At 47.8% G+C, this 19,345-nt stretch overlaps 1 protein-coding gene across 2 annotated transcripts; it reads right to left on the bottom strand.

The window, feature by feature from the left end:
* Nucleotides 1-1,286: 1,286 nt before the first annotated feature.
* On the bottom strand, nt 1,287-16,048 carry CYBA (cytochrome b-245 alpha chain). 2 transcript variants are annotated; one of them, XM_020989169.2, is made up of 6 exons: nt 15,848-16,046; nt 9,094-9,163; nt 6,348-6,422; nt 4,681-4,764; nt 4,043-4,124; nt 1,287-1,777 (listed from the first exon to the last, which is right to left on the bottom strand). In XM_020989169.2, the coding sequence occupies exons 1-6, from the start codon at nt 15,903-15,905 to the stop codon at nt 1,571-1,573; spliced, it is 576 nt and encodes a 191-aa protein (XP_020844828.1). In that variant the 5' UTR covers nt 15,906-16,046; the 3' UTR covers nt 1,287-1,570. The 2 variants fall into 2 exon arrangements, with proteins under 2 accessions (XP_020844828.1, XP_020844829.1); XM_020989170.2 differs by lacking the exon at nt 9,094-9,163 and having other exon boundaries at nt 6,348-6,456; nt 15,848-16,048.
* Nucleotides 16,049-19,345: the final 3,297 nt, after the last annotated feature.

Raw genomic sequence — 19,345 nt, 5'->3', positions numbered from 1 at the left:
TCTCTTATCATTCTAGGAATACACTTCCTGTAGTCTCTTTGCCAGACCGAGGACCCTTCCCCTATTTTCAGCTCTCCTTCACCCATTAGAGTATTTGTGTCTTGAGAACAAAAATTGTCTACTTGTATATTTATCTCCAGTGCTTAGCACAGTACCTGGCATAGAGGGAGTCCTAAATAAATGCTCTACCTCTCTCTCTCTGTTGTTCAGTCATTTTAGTTATGTCTAACTCTTCGTGACCCCATTTGGGGTTTTCTTGGTAGAAATACTGGATTGGTTTGCTATTTCCTATCTATCTATTCATCTATCCACCTATCTATGCAGCCATCTCTGTGTCATTCATTCATCCATCTGTATCTATCCATCAGTCTACTTCATCTTTCTAGGCATCTATCCATCTATCTACTCACCTCCACTGGAAAGTAACTTCCTTGAGGATAGGTACTAGACTTTATACACTTCTTTGTATCCACATAATGCAGGACCTAGTGTGTCTTCTCCCACTATGGGAAAACTTTGAGATGAATCATGGGAGAGGAGCATAGGGAAACTGGATTTCTCATGTCCTGTCTATTTCTCCACACTGTGGTTTCATCATTTGCACTGAATTTCAATTTGGACACTATACTGACTGTTTTTGCCTTTCTTTGTATCCCTAGCACAGGGGTGGGGAACCTGCAGCCTCGAGGCCACATGCTGCCTCTAGGTCCTTGAGTGTACCTCTTTGACTGAATCCAAACTTCACAGAAGAAATCCCTTTAACAAAAGGATTTGTTCTGTAAAACTTGGACTCAGTCAAAAGGCCGCACCTAAGGACCTAGAAGGACACATGTGGACATAGATTCCCCACCCCTGCCCCAGCATTTGGCAGTGCCAGGCACATGAGAAGAGCTTGATAAACATTGGTTGACTGCCTGTAAAATTTTGAAGGCAGAGAGAAAGGCCTTGGGCATGGTGCGCACCATGAACATGCTCTCAGGTAGAGCTATAACTAAATGTACTGAGCTTTCTAGTGTGATGGAGGATGGCGCAGAGAGCACTGGTCAGAAAAGCTGAATTCAAGCTGCTTCTCTGTGCCTCAGTTTCCTCATCTGCCAAATGATAAAGATAATACTTGTATTATACCTCAGGACTGTTGTGAGGAGTGAACAATAAGCATTAAAAAACCAAATGAAAGCACTCTGAGACCCTGAAAAGGGCTCTAGAGAATGTGTAATGACCACTCCCTCTTCCTGTACCACCCCACCGGCCCACCATGCCTATCTGAGGAAGAAAGACACAAGAGCTTTTCCAGTGATGCATTTATTACAAAATATGTATTGCAACTGGAAACTGTGACCGAGTATGAGGACAGACGGGAAATAGGCCAGGCTCTGCCCCCAGGGCCAAACAACCGGCCGGGAGGTTCCCTGTCCCAGGCAACAGGGGTGCCCGTCTTTGATGTCTTTTGCCCTCTGGTGGTCATTTCTGGGAGTGCACGGTGGTGGAGGGAGCTGGTCCCCGCTAGAGTAGGGAGGTGGGGGTGGGGGCCGTGCCTCATTGAGGGTCCTAGGCCAGGCTCAGGGTCTCCTTACACAACCTCATCAGTCACTAGGACTGGGTTCACCTGGGGCCCCCCAGAGGGCCCTGCGGCTTCTTCCTCAGGCTGCTTCTTCCGGGCCTCGGCGGGTGGTCGGGGTGGGGGATTGCTGGGTGGCTGCTTGATGGTGGCCCCAACCTGGAGTCGTTCCTTGGGCTTCTTCTCAATGGGCCTCCACTCTTCTCCCCGGATTGCAGCCTAAAGAAGGGGAACCAGGGATGGGTGTGCTGGTCTGGGGCGGGGACTGCCCATCAGCTGGGCTCTGCCCCAGGAGCAGAGGAACTGCCAATCAGAAGCAGCATCGTCCCCCCCCCCATTCCATTAGCTCCCAACCTCTATTCCAGGGCTATTTTTGTTCCCTCTTAGGGCCATTTCCTACCTAGGGGCTTCTCTCCCCCAATACAGCTGGAGGCTCCCCTACCCCCAGCTACAACTCCTTTCACTCACTACACATATCTTTATGCATCTAGTTATTGGCATTTTGTCTTCTCTAGTAGAATGTGAGCTTTCTGAGAACAGGGACCACATTTTTGCCCTTCTTTGCATCCCCAGTACCTAGCACAGGGTTTGGCATACAGCAAGTGTTTAATAAATGCTTATTGACTGACAGACTGAATGACCTTTGAGACACAGTGTGGAGCAGGAGAAAACTGGACCTGGACTCTAGATCTGCCTCTGTGACCCTGGATAAGTCCCTTCCCCTATCTGGGACACTGTTTTCTCATTTGTAAAATGAAGAGTTGGACCATTTACATGTTGTCTTTCCCTATTCAACTGTGAGCTTCTTGAAGGCAGACACTGGTTTTGCCTTTTGCCAGCACTTAGCACCATGCCTGGTACACAGTAGGTGCTTAATAAATGCTGATTGAAATATTATAAAGTTAACCAGCTTTGAAAGACTTAGGAATTCTGATCAACACAATGAATTAATGCACACATAGTACAGATTGAAGCATGTTTCCTTCCTTCCTTCCTTCCTTCCTTCCTTCCTTCCTTCCTTCCTTCCTTCCTTCCCTTCTTGATATGGCTAATGAGGGAATTGGTCTTCATGACTTTATATTTGTAACAGACTTTGTTTTTCTTGACTTCTTGATGGGCAGGGGAGTGAACAGGGAAAGGGAGAGAATTTGGAACTGAAAATAGGTGAATTTTTTTTAAAATGCCTGTTTGGCTATATGACTGTGGGATAGCCCCAGAAGTAGAGGGTGGGGGTGGGATAGCATTGACCGTCAGATTCCTGTTCTCTTGAGACAGGACACAGGCCATGAGCCCCCTGGGTTATTGGGTGACATAGGCCTAGTTACTTAACCCATCCAAGCCTCAGTTTCCTCCTCTGTAAAATGGGTATGATAGTAATTAAACTTCCTGCTTTGTGGGGTGTTTGTGATAAAAGTGGCTTGTAAATCTTAAAGTGTTATAGAAACTGGAATTATTCTTATCGTTATTACCCAGCTGGCTCACCAGCAGAAGGCCATAGACTTTGAGTTGCCTGCACCCTGACTTTGCACTGAACCAGTCACAAAACCAGCCTCAGTGATCAGAGGCATCATTCCTGGCTGTCTGGATGAAGTGAAGGGTGCTGTCCATGGTTCTACAGGGGAGAGGGACATTAACTGGTCCACCCAGGAATCAAGCTGACAGCCGGGGCATCAGTAGCCAGGCTCTGTCAGGAGCCAGGTAGGACACACCAGAGAGGGAAGACCCTGCTTGTGAAGGAAACATACTGCCTTGGGGCCAACATGTGGAATAAGGTGCCCCAGATGGAAGGGTGCTGCCTCTTCTTCGCCCTGAACACCCTTCTGCCCTTTGGGGCCCCTCCTCCCGCTGCTGAGGTCCTCCTGGACACTTGGTTTTGAGGAAAACCCCAGAACAGCATCCTTCATTCCTTTCAAGGCTCTGCTTCTGCCTGAACTGTAGGTTCCTTGAGGGCAAGGAATGTCTTCCTTTTTGCTTGTATCTGTATTCCCAACACTTAACACAGTGCTTGGCACACAGTATGCACTTAAGAAATGCTTGTTGACTGACTGCCCTGACTTTCCACCTACCCTTGGAGATCACAGGTGTCCTCATAGGATTTAAAGCTATCAAGGTCATCTTCACACTTTACAGATGAGAAAAACTGAATCCCAAAGAGCAGATGGTATTAAATGTTTTCACTGGGATATACCTTTCCCTGGAGAATATCAGACCTTTAGAGGAAAGGTAGTATGGGTACAGAGGCTAGAAGAGCTGGCCTTTGAGTCAGAAAGACCTGGGTTCAAGTCCTATTTCTGACACAATCAGCCTGTGGGACACGGCAGGCCCAGTCTCAGTTTCCTCCCCTGGAAAGTGGGAGGAAGAAATCTTTCATCTCTGAGGTAGGTCCTTTCTAAGTCCCAAATCCTATGCCTCTAAGATAAGGATGTTAGAAGGGATTCAGGGGCAGGGAGAAGGCTGCATTTGTCCACACAAGATCTGACGCACCAGGAGATAGATCCCGCTCGCAATTGCCAGACAGGCCGTGCCCAGGATGGTGGCTAATAGTACCCCTGCAGGGACCGCCAAGCTGTGGAGGGAGAAAAGAAAGGAATCACCAATGCAGAGACATCTTCAGGGATGGGCAGATTAGATGAGTGAGGCTGAAGAGCTGGTCCTCATCACATAGAGGTTGGTTGACTCTCCCCCTACCCTTCTCATCATCATCACTGGGGGTTTCCCAAGGCTGAAGGCTGGATTGATCTTAAGAATTATATTTCCCCCACAGAAAACATGGCAACAGTTATGGAGCTGAAACCCTTCCAAAGGACAAGATGAAGGAACAAGGAGGAAGAGACCCAGGCATGTGTCACAAAACAAAGAGCCAGGATCAGGTAAACCTTGGTCTACATGGAGGTCAGTGCCCCAGCCCTTAAGCTGGCCACCTGGAACATTGCTCATTTGGGGAATCTCAGCATCTAAAATCAGGCAAGGAAGATATCCTAGGATGGAAGGGGAAAGAATCCAGGAGTCCTGAGCCCAAGGTTGCCCCCCCCATTACTGTCCTCACTCTGCCAACTTGGCTCCTAACTCTCCCTGAGAAAGCTGCCCTCCCCTCCAGCCTCACGAAGGTAGGTGCTACTCACCAGAGGTGCAGGATGGCTCGGACATAATAATTCCTAGTCAGGGGCCCGAATGCCTTTACCACGGTTGTCAGGTACTTCTGACCACTGGACAAGAGAAGAAAAAAAATGCATGCAGAAGAAAAGCCCCCATTTCCAGCTACTGTCACACATGTGGGATGCCCCTTTATTGATGGCCCCCAATGCCCTTCTTATGAGGAATTTATCAGTCAAGGGAAGCTTCCAATGAGCACAGCATGGAATGCCCACCTTGTGAGCAAACACTGGATCTGAAGAAATGGCCAGTGGGCATTGACCATCACCACCCAAGTCCTGTGCTTGGAAAATGGAGTCAGACTCTCAATATGTCATTATTGAGTGCTATGTAGCTAGACCTGTGCAAAATACAAGCCAATGACAGTCATTCTCTCCTGGAGCTTATCATTAATTCTGGGAACATGGGGCTTTAGTTCAGAGAAGGAAAAGATGACTGGAGATTGAAGATAGTCAGGGAAATAACTAAAAGGATTTCAACTAGATCTTCAAGGTTGAGAGGAGTTTGTGTGGATAGAGGTGTGGGGGTGGGTGGTGAAGTTTGGGACGATGAAAGAATGAGACTAAGGTTGCTGTATGCATCAGTAGGGCACCTGATTTTTCCAGTAATTGGGATGGGTTTGTACTGAGTCATTCTCACTTCACCATTTACTCAACAATGAACTTCCTGACCACCTGCTCCATGCCCAGGACTTTGGGGAATCAAAGATGGATAAGTCAAGGTTCCCTATCCTTCATAGAGCTTTTGCTCTGCTCCAGTTGGGAGAACAAGACTGACACACAGGAAACAGAGAGCAATAAACAACATTAAGTATTGCTAATTGTCCTGATCAGTACAGATGTTTTGAATCAATTACAGACCATAAGTGCATTTGGGGTTTAGAGAAGGGATTCATCACTGTGGGCTGAAGGTTCAGAGAAGGATTCATGAAGGAGTTGGGTTTTTTCATTCACCCACTATCCATTATGGTCAGCTACAGGAATCTGTCAAATGCCTCATGCTGCTCTCCTCTGCCTTCAACTCTGTCCCTCCTTCCCCTCCCTCCTTCCCTTTTCCCCTCCCCACTTCCCCCACTCCCATCCACACAAACTCTGTCTATCCTTCAAGACCCAGTTAAAGTTCTGTTATTTCTCGGACCACCTTCAATCTCCCCCCATCTCCCCTTTCTTTTAATTCCTAAAGCCCTAGTCTCTCTGAGATTATAAATTCCACGAGGACAAAGGTATTATTCTCTTGTATTTAGCACAGTGCTAGGCACTTAGGGCCTAAACAACCAATGAAGATTTGTTAAGTGGCTCCTATTCTTCAGGCATAGGCATGCCAGAGGAGGAATGTTGGCCAAATCTTTAGATCTAATGTTTGCTGACAAGGAGTTGGGAAAGTCCTCAGCCCTTCTTGTATTAGATAACTGGGCAAAAGTGGCCCTGACAGACCCTAAAGATCTCACACAGGAGGCAGCTAGGTGGCACAGTGGATAGAGCATGGGCACTGGATTCAGGAGGTCCTGAGCTCAAATCCAGCCTCAGACAGTTGACATTTACTAGCTGTGTGACCCTGGGCAAGTCACTTAACCCCATTGCCTATTCCCCCCCCCCAATATATATATATTTCACACAGGACAAAGAGGGGCACTTACCACCGCTCCATGGTGGAACCCTTTTTCCTCTTGCCCCGGGGGTATTCCAGCAGGCAGATAAATACCCCAGCTACACTAGGGATCCAAGTTAAGGAAAAAGTCTTCATCTCTGTGAAACCAGGGGTTGAACCAAAGTCTCGGCAATCCTTCCAGGCCTAAATCAATGATGCTCCCATCCTACGATCCTCACCCAACCCAGCCTACAGCCCCACCCACCAATGGCTCAGGAATGCCTCATGGAGAGGAATCTGTCTAAGGTCACAGACCCTGAAGGAGGAGCCCAGAAAGGCTAAGAGCAGGTGGAGCCTGCATCTAGCCAGGGGAGGGGATCCCACAACCTCAAGGCCACATGTGGCCCTCTAGGTCCTCAAGTGTGGCCCTTTGACTGAATCCAAACTTCACAGAACAAGTCCCCTTAATAAAGGGTTTGTTCTGTAAAACTTAGACTCAGTCAAAAGGCAGCAACCAAGGACCTAGAGAAGGCCACATGTTCCCCATCCCTGGAGACAGAGCTTCAACCATGACCCAGGAATTCTGACCCATTACATGCCTAGAAGAGGATATTCCAAGAAAGAAGGAGGCATTATGCTGTAGGAATGGACGTAGGGGATAGTGTCAGAAAAACCTGAGAAGACTTGTATGAACTGATGAAAAGTGAAATGAGCAGAATTAGTAGAACAATTTATACAGTAACAGCAATATTGTAGAACAGTCAACTTTGAAAGGCTTGGGAACTCTGATCAACACAATGGCCTACCACGATTTCAGAGGACTCACGATGGAGCGTGCTGCCCATCTCCTGATAGAGAGCTGATGGACCCAGAGTGCACATCAAAGACTATTTTTTCCTTTTTCTTTTGACAAGGCTAAGGTGGAAATTTGTTTTTCATGACTATACATATTTGTAATGGGCTTTATTTGTCTTATCTTCTCAATGGGGAGGGGGACGATAGAGGGAAGGAGAGAACTCAGAACTGATAATAAAATAAAATTGAATTTTAAAAAAATATATTTAAAAAGGAAAGATAAAAGAAAGATGGTGGCAGCAGAGGGGCTCATGACGGCCTCGGGAGCTCTACTCTCAGCTTTGCCATTAACTAGCTTTGTGACCTTGGGAAAGGTGAGCCCTTCTCTGGGCCTTAATTTCTTCATCTGTGAAAGGATCCACAAAGTTGAACTAGGTGATCTCAAAGGCTCCTCCAGCTCTGACAGTGTGTTCTAAGGGCCTTCCCAGCTCTGACCTTTTGTGTTCTAAGGGCCCTCCCAGCTCTGACCTCCTCTGTTCTAAAGACCCTCCCAGCTCTGACCCTCTCTGTTCTAAGTGCCCTCCCAGCTCTGACACTGTGTTCTAAGGGCCCTCCCAGCCCTGACTTTCTGTATTCTAAGGGCCCTCCCAGCTCTGATCTTCTCTGTTCTAAGGGCCCTCTCAGCCCTGACTTTCTGTGTTGTAAGGGCCCTCCTAGCTCTGACTTTCTGTGTTCTAAGGGCCCTCCTAGCTCTGATCTTCTCTGGGCCCTCCCAGCCCTGACTTTCTGTGTTCTAAGGGCCCTCCCAGCTCTGACCTCCTCTGTTCTAAAGACCCTCCCAGCTCTGACCCTCTCTGTTCTAAGTACCCTCCCAGCTCTGACACTGTGTTCTAAGGGCCCTCCCAGCCCTGACTTTCTGTGTTCTAAGGGCCCTCCCAGCTCTGATCTTCTCTGTTCTAAGGGCCCTCTCAGCCCTGACTTTCTGTGTTGTAAGGGCCCTCCTAGCTCTGACTTTCTGTGTTCTAAGGGCCCTCCCAGCTCTGACATTCTGTGTTCGGTATTCTCTGATTCAGTGGCCTTTTCTAGTTCTGGTGTTCTCTGATTCCTATTTGTCACAAGTTCTGGGAAAGTTTTCACCCATCACATAAGAGTCACAGGCACCAAGGAGTTCCCTTGTGTTTTAGCCCCAGACCCGAGACAGAGGATTTGGTGGATGATTCCTGCTCCCATCCCCCCAGTCCTCTGGCCGAGGCCTGCAAGGCAGGGCAATAACAGAGATGCAGCCGAAGAAGGAACAGGAAGCTTCACTGTCGACCAGACAGGAAAACCAAGCCCCCTCCTTGCCCCCACCCCAAGCGCTTCTGAGGGACCTCACTCAGACTTCCCCTCCCTTCAGAGGGACAAGGGTGTGTTGTGGTAAAAGGCGGCTGAGCTTCCAAGAATGTTCTAGGGTCCCTTCTGGTTGTAATCATTGTTCCGATGCTCCTTCTGGCTCTGGCATTCAGTGCTCTCATGCCCAAATGCCTTTTCTGACTTAGTTTCCTCATAGGATTAGAGGCTGGAATTGGGCTCTTCCAGACCATCTAGTCCAATGGAGGTCCAAGATGTGAAGTGACCCACTCCTGGTATTGCTTTGTTTGCAAGTGACTTCTAGAAATAGGATTTGAACCTAGGGCTTCTGACTTCATTTCCAGGGCTCACACGTAGAATGGGGAGAATCTTATTTGCATCCCTTGCCTTAGAGCACTGTGGTGAGAGAAGAAGTTTGCAAGCCTACAAAACCCTATGGAAATGAGCATTAATGTTATGATGATTATAGGATTCTCCCTTCCCCTCAGTGATCGACTTGCCAGCCTTCATCAGCTTTCCTGTAACATTTGATAAAGAATGAAGCTCAAAGTTCAGGACTCCTTTCTGGGTTTGGGTGCAGGCCCTTAGGGGCCAGGAATGGAGTGACAGGCAAGGTTGGGGGATGAGGTGGGGATGTAGGAGAAGGATACATCGAATAGGCACCAAACTGCCACCAGACAAACTGCCCAGCTGTTGCCACAATGCCACCAGTCAGCAGGACTGCAGAGAGAGAAGGGAAACTGAGTCAGGTTTGTGGGCAGTCTCAGAGGCCAGAACCAGTAAAAGCCATGAGATATTGGGAAGTTGTCCCCTGAACAGAAGGGACCCATGAGTGTCCCCTCCCTCTGTTTTCCAAGCCTGGAGGGGTGGACTATGTATTTGGTATTTTATTTATCTGTTTATGTTGTTTTCCCTATAGAATGTAAGCTTCTCAGGGGCAGGGGATGTTTCACTGTATCCCCACTGCCTCATGCAGTGCTCGGCACATTATAGGTGTTTAATAAATTTGCTAAATGAATGAATATGAGGGTGCTTCTCTTTCTCTCTCTCTCTCCTCCCCTTCTCTTTCTCTCTCTCTCTCTCTTCTCCTCCCTCCCCCTCTTTCTCTCCCTCCCTCCTTCTTGCTCTCTCTCTGTCTCTCTCAACCAACCAGTCTTTACAAAGCCCACCTGGTATACCCATCCCTATACCTTGGGTTTGCTCCCCGTTTTGTGACTGTCTGACTTGGAAGGTGGTGATATCTCCCCTACACACACACACACACACACACACACACACACACACACACACACACACACACACACACCCATAGAGGTGCTGCCCATCCCTTGAGAGCCAGCAGACTGTGCGACCTCATAAGACAGCAGAGTTACAGAATCTCAAAGTTGGAGGAAATCTTAGACACCATGAAATCATTGGCTTTTAGAGACCATGGAAGCCAAGAAGCTCAGGGCTTCCCCTTTCTTCTTCCACTTCCAGGAGTCCATTGTCCTGTGTTCTCTGCCCCTCTCTCACCTTCCCCTCTTCCCCAGAGATCTGATCTCATGGATTTCAGTCGGAGTATGAATGTCAGTGTTCATGTTCACTCTCGCAAATGGGATTTGTAGGGGGCATCTCCTCTTGCCTTGTGGAAGCAGGGCCTTTACCTATCCCCATGAGATCAATTCTTTCTGGCATCAGAGCGAAGATTGATGGATGAGGAGAGGGCAGAGTAGGGGCTGCATCCCTCTGTCTAACCTAGAGCTAAAAAGCTTCGGGCAGAGTGAGCTGAAGCATAACCCCCAGGAAACAGCCCTTCAGACCAGTCCTTCATTTGACAGTGAAGTAAACTGATCCTCAGAGAGGGGACAAGACCTATCCAAAGTTCTACATGTAGTAAGCAGCTGAGCTGGTGCTCCTTCCCAGGTCCTCTGACTTCTAATCCTGAGCTCTTCCCCATAGCGATGGCAGGTATGACTATAACATGGCGGAGAGGAGGGAATGCAGACAGAGGGAGGGATGGCTAGGGGACAGTGTTCCCAAGACAGATCTGGGCACTTTCAAAGGCTGCTCAGAGCTTGAAAGAGGCCTGCCCACTCCCTCGGAACTCTTGGAATTTTCTATGGGAGCCCAGCTCTAGGTACCCCACTAAGCTCCTTTCCTTCCACAACAGTTGCTATTACTCTAACGTGTCCACTCACTGTCTGGGACATTTAAGAACCTGAGCCGATCTTTCTTTTCACTTGTATTTTTATCCCCAGAGCTTGGCAGAGTGTCTGGAACGTACTAAATACTTACTAAGTGCTTATTGGTTGATCGGCTGAACTGAAACTGAAACAGAAAGGGCCAAGACTCGGCAGCAGCACCGTTTTTAAGGGCCTTCAGGCAGAGAGCACTCTCCCCTCATCCCCAAGCACCTCCTTCAGTGTTTAACGATCTTTATTCCAACTGGAAGGTGGAAAATAGAGTCATGGGGCACTTCTTAACAAGCTGATTTGAATTCCACCTCAGACGGTTTTTGATAGACAATGTGGTGTAGACTAGGGCATTATACTTGAAATCAAGAAGACCTAGGTTCAGATCCACCTCAGACACTTGTGGTGCAACTTGGGTGAGTTGCTTACCTCTTTGGGTCTCAGTTTCCCTATTTGTAAAAGAAGGAGGTTGGACTTGATAGTTGCTAAGGTCTTTTCTGCCTCTTAATCTGAGGGCCATGATAATAAGATCTATCTTCTATTTAGCCTAAATCCTTTCAGCTGTCACTTTTTTCCTCTGGTGAGAGGAAAGACACTTGGCCTCCCTTTTCTATAAAGTAATTTAGGTCGCCAAAAGCTGTTTGTAAATTCCATTCAGAGGAAACAGAGAACTGGCATCCTTCAACCAGAGGCAGAGGCCTGGAGGTGACAAGAGATGGTGTCACATACGCTATGATGAGAAGGGATCCCAGAGTGGAAAGAAAATAAATGAGGATACCTTCCCAGAGGGACTCTCATCTCCTTCCTTCTGGCTCTCCCCACTCTGGCCCAGAGGAAAAGTAACTCCAACCATGCCCCAGGAAACCACAGTCACAGTTCATGGGACGCCAGACCTGCAGTACCCTTCCCATGACAGAAGTCTTGCCCTAGTTGGTAGACTAACTGCAAACCAGAAATTCTCCTAAGGGGTGTGTGTGTGTGTGTGTGTGTGTGTGTGTGTGTGTGTGTGTCCCTTGATCACAGGTTTTAGAACTGGAAAGGACCTAAAAGATCATCTAGCCCCATCCCCCCTTTTTACAGATTAGGAAACTGAGGCACAGAAAAAGGAAGTGATTAAGCTAAAGTCATAGAGCTAGCATAAAGAAGAATGGGAATTTGAGCCCAGAAGGAGACAGGGAATGAATAAAGAAGCCCCAGTAACTGCTCTTCCCAGACCCCAACAAACTTGGCTCCCTGGGCTCTTCCTAAAATTGGGGTTGCCCAAGCTCCAGAATCACAGTATCAATCTCAGGGTTGGAAGGTGCCTCAAAGCCCCACTAGTCCAATGGTACCTGAAAAATAATCCCCTCTGTCAGGTCCCAGTCATCCAGTCTCTGCAGGAACCCACTGCTCCCAAGAGCAGCAAACAGTAAGCCCACTAAAACCACGTGGAACTCCCAGAACTGGGAAGAAACGAGTAACTGCCCAGCCCCCCTCACCAGCTGCACCAGAAAAGCCTTCTGGGTACGGAAGCCCACACTCAGGCTAAGAAAAGACTAGCAAAGCCCTTCCTCAGGGTCCGTGGCCAACTTGTGGCCTGTGAGTAGAAGCAGCTCCAGGGACGCAAGACACTGGAGAGTTTTTGTGTAACAACACTGGCCTAATTAGTGCACCATAATTAACAGTATTAATGATTATCAGTATGATATAGTATTATATCATTAACATTATGTTGTTACATTATATAATTATTATTATAAAAGTAATAGTAATTAATTACTATTATTTGCTACTATTATTAATTGTATATTATATAATTATTATTATGAAAGTGATAATAGTAATTAATGGGATACATCTTGGATAAAGGGCCAGCCTTGAGTTAAATCCTGTGTCTGACACACACCTACTTGCTGTGGGACCATGTACTTAACCTCTTAACCACTTTCACCCTGCAAAAAAACCCTGCAAAATTGTGAGTTACAGATGGATGGTTGCTCTGCTTCAGTGAAGGGATTTTTCAAAATGACACTTACGAAATCCCAGCTCTAGACAAAAAGCTATAGTAATGTACACTTTGATCATGGTTTACAAAGCACTTTCCCCCAGCCACTCTGTGAGGTCAGCAAGGCAAAAATCCTCACTCTAGAGCTAAGGCAATTAATTTAGGCTCAGAGAAGGGAGGGGATTTGCTCAGACTCACACAGTAGATGAGCAGTGAGACCCAGACTCTAATCTTCCCAGTCTAAGGTCAGTTCTCCTAACCACCTCACACACCCAGCAATAAAGCCTAAGTCTGGGCAATGACTAGGTCCCCTTCATAAAAGGGCTAAAATCCAAGGTGGGAACCCCTAGCTGATTAGGCAGTTGGCCAATAAATACTTGTTAACTACGTACCACAGACTGTGCTAAGGGCAGGGAATAAAAAATAAAAGGAAATAAAAAGGAAAGATAGATTAGTGGTAGCAGCCCATAGTCAGAGCTGAAATGATGCCCTACAGTTCTCAAGAATATGTTAAATATCGGTGTTCTCTTGCCTGGATCAAGACCAGTAAATGGCTAGCACTGAACCCAGAACCCTGGTTCTATAAGAAGCAAGTGGATTAAAGTGTTCCCTGGACTGCTCTTGTCTTACGGTTAAACAAATATGCAAGCCCCTATTGCTGCCGGCTAACATGGCATTTCAATACTTCCTTCTTCTCAGTAGAAAAGTGGTGGGCTAGGGGTAGAGAATAGTGCATATGCAGCCAGGCACTTTCAATGAGCTAGTTTATTATGCTTAACCATTTCCTTTGTTATAAGGGAGGGAACGATTATTGAGAAGTGATGCTCTTAAAAAGTCAAGTATCAATAGAAGGCTTTTTTTTAATAAAGGAAATGGCTCACCAGTAGTACAAATTAAAAATCCATCCATTTAGTCCCAAAGAAGAGATAGGAGAAGATGCCTTTCCCTACTCCTTTGCAGAGGTGGGATGGACACAAATGTGGAAAATTACACATATATTCAGAATTTTTTTTGGTTGCATTTATCAGTTTTCCTCATGTTTTTTTCTCTTTAAAAAAATTCTTACATGGGGTTGCTCTCTGGGAAAGAAGACGGAAGAATAAAGGGGTAAATCTGGGCAACATAAAACCAGAAGATATCAATACAATTTCATTTTTTAAAAAAGAAAAAAAATTCAATCAAACAGAGAGATTTCCGATCATGGAAAACCCTGATCTCCATTCAACTGCTACCATTTGTTTGGGGCGGGGGGTCCTCCTTGTTTTCCTGACCTTTACATTTCAGAATCTTCAAAGTTTTTTTTCCCCCTCCTCGGTTCACTTGCCAGCACAGGGCCTCATTAAGCTAAGAAATGATTATCCTTCACAATTTTTTTGAAAGGGAAAAAAAGATCCTAATGACCGGACTGGCTAACAGTTGTTCCAGTTTAAGATCTGAGAATGGTTCAAAGTACAACAAAATTTTCAAGTCAGAAGCCCCAGGACTCAATTCCAGACTCTGCCTCTAACTGACTTTATGACCTGGGCTTTACTTCATACCCAGTCTGTAAAATGGGAGTAAATGACACTTGCATGACCTGAACAGAGGTAGCAGCTCACAGGCTTTACAGTTGCCCAAGGTCTCAGGGACCCATATTCCCAAGAAGGAGCCACCCACCTACCGGCTCAGACTGAAGCGCAGTTTATGCTCTGAGGAGTTAAGCAAGTCAGACTGGGCACTTCTCTCTTTCCTGCAGGGAGGGAGGGAGCCATCGAGGGGCTTGAAGGCAAGGTGAAGTGAGGTGGGGGAGGGGGGAGCTGAAGCTCAGCTTTTGGGGTGATGCTTTAACCCAACTGGTCCAAGGCATCTCAACTCTAAGTAGGCTGACCTGGTGGACCAAGATGTCTGCTGGCAGCACAGAGGGGAGAAAGGGGCCCCTCTCACCCTGGCCATGGTCAGTCATGGGCTGTGTGTGGACTTAGAGGACCTGGGTTCAGGTCCTACCTCTGACTCGTGTGATCTTGAGCAAGTTATTTCCTCCTCAAAGTCTGGGTTTTCTCATCTGTAAAATGGGACTTAATCTTAATCTGGTGCTAAATTTTAGGATCTTAGATCAGGTCACAAATAGCTTCTCTATTTGCTCTGTGTGAATGTGCATACTGATATTGAGGTGGTAGCTCAGAGGATCTGGAGGTGTTCGTTTTGGGGGAAGACAGGTTGGGGAACTAGAACCCAGAGACCTGGTTGGGCCTTGGCAAGGCTCTGGTGTAAACTCCCACGCCCCCAGTCCTGATTGTAAAGGGAGCAGCTACCTCTCAGATCAAAGCTGATGGCAGAGGACTTCTCCCTCAGAAGATGGGGGGGGGGGCCTGGAGTCAGGAGGACCTCAGTTCAAATCCAGACTCAGACACATAACACTTACTATCTGTGTGACCCTGGGCAAGTCACTTAACTTAATTACATGGGGGGGGGGAATAAAAGATGTCAGGTGACAGGAGGCTGTAGCGGCAGACAGGGACTTTCCCTGGCTTAGCAGTAGGGTGGTGACCTAGCCGGAAACCACAAGGAAGAGCAGAAAGGCTTGAGAAGAAGAGGACATGTGAGGGAGAGAAACTCCACTTCTCCTTTCTACATTTCACTTCCTCAAACTAGCAAAGGCAGCTTCCCTCTGACTTGTCTTTCTGAAGTTCATAATGGAGTAGGGCTTGAGGGAGAGGGGGCGGAAAGGGGGGCTCGTGTTCCTTGGTTAATGGGTGCCACCAAAGTTCCTGTTTTCTGTGTTTCCCTGTTGTGCCTTAACCTCATCTTTGCTTCCCTTCCCTTCCTTCTTACCCCTCCCCTCACAGCCGGGTGGTGCCCCTAGCTGCTGCCTTTACCCCGGCATGTCTCCTAGCTGCACATTCTAACAATCAATCAATCAATCAACCAATCTCTCTCTGTCTCTCTTTCTCTCTCTCTCTCTCCCCCACCTCCGCCGCCTCTTTATTTCATCTCTCTTTTCCTCCTCTCCCTCACAAAGCTTTAGACACCCACCTGCAGCCCCTTTCTCCTTCCCATTCCACCTCCCGCCCCCCTCCCCCCATCCCTGGTCCCACTCCCCTCTGGTTCGGGACACTCACTCTGGGCTTCTCAAAGTTAAATTAAAACCGAAAAAAGTTTACAGCCCAGGGCCGCCGGTAGGGGCGGGGAAAGAGCTGGCAGTGTCCCAGGGAGCCAGACGGGCCAAGCCGTCCCCTGCCCCCACATCGTGCCCCTGTCCCCACTCACTGAGGCCGGACGCCAGAGCCTGCTCGTTGGCCCACATGGCCCATTCGATCTGCCCCATCACGGCAGAGAGCGGGCAGCGGGAGAAGCAGGAGGAGGTGGAGGAGACCGCGGCGGCTGCGGGAGCCCGGCACTGACCCACCCAGCGGCCGGACCCCGACTCCGCCACTCCCTGTGCCCCGCCCCGGGGACTGCCCGGTCGCGGGTCACTGCTTCCTCCTCCTCTTCCTCCTCTTCTTTCTCCTCCTCTTTCCCCTCCTCTTCCTCTCTCCTCCCCTCCCACTCTTTCTGCCCGTGCCCCCAACCTCCCCATCTGGCAGACTGGACCCTTGTTTAACTGGTCTCCTGACCCCCACCCAGACCCCGGACAGTGGCTCGGCGCTGCTCTGCTCTCCAGGCTCCCCCATCCCCGCAATGATGCCAACTCCTGAACGCCCAACTTCACGTTAGACACTCCTGTCGTGATAGTCTCTGCCCCTCATTCCTCCTTGGGAGGGCATCGAGCGAATCGCCTGCTTTGTGATCGTTTCATGGCTACAGGGAACTAACTCCCAGAGTGGGATGCTCCCTCTGCCACTGCAGGTGGGCACCTTTTCTGCCACTTAGTCTTAGGGAGTTGACTAGTTGCCCACAGTCACAGCCAGTCAGTGTCAGAGGCAGGACCTGAACCCAGGTCTTCCTGGTGTGAAGGCCTGCTCTCTGTTACCCCAACACTGCCATCTCCAAACAAGGGGATATAGATAAGTACCCCAAATTCTGGGAGCCCCCATTCCTCTCCATTCTCAAGGGTCAGGGTTCTGTTTGGTAACTCTTATATTAAAATAAAACTTTCAGATAAACACAGCTCTTCCCTAACAGGAACAAAGCCTTGAAGTTCAGAGAACAGTTACTGTCCCAGAGCCTGGATTCAAAGTCAAGGCTCCTGTCTTCAGGGCCATTGTTTTTTCTACCAGACCCCACTACCTTATGGAATTCCTGATGCAGAGCAAAGAAAGTCAGGAGTCCTAGGACCTAGTTCTGGTTCTGTCACTTACTATCTCTGATGTTGGTTTCAGTTTGTTCACCTGTAAAATAAGGCAATAATGCTTGTACTACCTAGGTAGAGACAGCAGTAGTTCATAGGTTTTCTAACTCCCATGGACTTTCGTTTATCTAGTCCAATCTTTTCATTTTATAGATGAGGAAACCGAGGCCCCAAAAGGTCATGCCACATAACAAATGAGATAATGCATTATAACTGGGACACCTGACCTAAGTTAAAAACAGGCTGTTCTTCAGCTAAAGAAACCAAGCATGAGAAGAGGACAGAGGCTCTTCTATGCCTGGTCTGTGGGAAGTTGACCAATTTCCTGAAGGGCCAGATGAACTATGGTAGTTCCTCTTTAGGCTATCACACATTTTACACCCTTATTAAAATACCCCTTCCCACCCCCAATATCCTCCTAAGCAAAATAATCAATTGGCAATCATTTGTAAAGTACCTATTGCATGCCAGGCACTGTGCTGGGGGACAGGGACACAAATACAAAACTGAAGTGGTCCCTTCCCTTTCAGAGGTTTACATCCTACAAAGGGGAGACAACAGACAAAAATACAGGCTACAAAAAACCAACAGCAATTGGAAGTGGAAGAACTAATGACTGAGGGAATTAGGAAAGACTTCTTGAAGTAGGCGACGCTTATAATGAACCTTGAAGGGGCTTATGGGTGCCAGTAGGTAGAAGCAAGGAGGGAAGGTGCTCCAGACATACAGCTGCCTATGCAAGATGGCGGCCCTCTCTCTGGAGCGCTGGCCTGTTCCTGCAATGAAACATGAGCCTCTGTCACACCTTCCTTCCTTCCAGTGTTCTGCCATTTACAAAGCAGAGGGTTTAGGAAAAGCTGGCCCTTGACATAGACACCTATGGGGCAAATGCTAAAATCTGAGAATCTCATGAGATGCACCTTTGCCGTCTTACAGAACTGGGGCTTTTCATTCAGGGCCCATAAATAGAATTTGGGGGGTTTGTGACTTAAACTTTTTTGGATAATTGTGTTTCACCAGAATTGGTGTCCTTTGTTGTTCAATGTATCCTATGCATTCAAAAACATGACTCTGGGGGCAGCTAGGTAGTGCAGTGGATAGAGTACTGGCGCTGGAGTCAGGAGGACCTGAGTTCAAATCCGGCCTCAGACACATAACACTTACTAGCTGTGTGACCCTGGGCAAGTCACTTAACCCCATTGCCTAGCCCCCTAAAAACATGACTCTGAGAAGGGGTCCAGGGATCACTAGAATGCGGCCAAAGGGATCCAGGATGTCTGTGATCCAGACCAGCTTCCTAACAGAATACCCTTCACGATCTTCATTATTCTCTTCTTCAAATAAATAGGCGTTAGTAGAGACATTTGCCCTGTGAAAAGGGCCCTTGCCACCAGTGCCCACACAGGACAGGAAAGAATAATTCTGCCCTGGCTGTAAAAAGGTAGCATGAGTCTCACCAGTGAGAAGAGGGAGACATCACACTCCTTACCCCTTCTCTTTGAAGTGAATGCTTCCTTTTGTTTTATTTTGTAGTTTGTGGTTTTAGAAGACCCCACAGAGACAATGTGGATATCTGAGGTGATGAGGGATGAGAAGGGACTGAATAAAGGGAAATTCTAAACCAACTGTAATAGTAACACCATCAGCCACTCTTTACAGTAACAGAAAACAGCTCAATCGTATCATCAGTGGGAAGTGGGGCCTCTGAAGCCACAGCCTGAACTATAGGGGGCTATGTGCTGTTTTCACTCAGGGAAACAACCCAGCCCAGAGCCCGTCCCAGAGGACGTGGGCCCAGAGCCCGATTTTACTTGGCACGTTTGCACGGCCATCATTCAGGGCACTCTGGATCTCCAGGTCCTTTGCTTCTACCCTTGCGACCACTGGCTCTCCCTGACCTTCAGCTCCCAGGGTGTTGGTGCTGGGGTTATGAGCATCGAGTATAAGGGGAAAATCCTTTTGGAGTTTAATTTTTTTCAGTTTACTTATGTGGTTACAGTACTGTTTAAATGACAAATGTAATTATTCGCCATGGTTAGAAAATGGAATGTATTGGATAATTAAATATTTGGCCTGGGAATCCAGGGAAGGGGGGATGTTGAAAGGGAGCACTGACAGGGCTGATTATAATCAGATCTTCCACTGGAGATTCAGAAGGAGCTCTGGGGTCATCGTGATGAACACAAATTATCACAGTAACGTACAAACAGGAACACTTCCCTTCAACAGAACACTAGATGAGAGAGGATGCAATAGCGCTTCTTTCAGGGGTGAAATAATTGACTTCTGCCACTTCTTAGGCAAAGCTGAACCCTGCCTCTGTGAAGTCATCCATCCTCTCCCCCAAAGTCTGGGGATTAGGGAGGACAGCACCATTCTGGAGAGCCAAGGGGAGGGGGGTTTACTCCTACAGAAATTCCAGTAGAGATCCACAGGGAAGTCACCCTTGTAGAACCTCACATTCCACTCAAGATTAA

The sequence above is a fragment of the Phascolarctos cinereus genome, unplaced genomic scaffold (assembly GCF_003287225.1).
Source record: "Phascolarctos cinereus isolate Bilbo 61053 unplaced genomic scaffold, phaCin_HiC Scaffold_2;HRSCAF=192, whole genome shotgun sequence".
In the NCBI taxonomy this organism is placed as follows: domain Eukaryota; kingdom Metazoa; phylum Chordata; class Mammalia; order Diprotodontia; family Phascolarctidae; genus Phascolarctos; species Phascolarctos cinereus.
The sequence above is the reverse complement of the archived record's forward strand: the minus strand, read 5'-3'. Positions and strand labels throughout refer to the sequence as shown.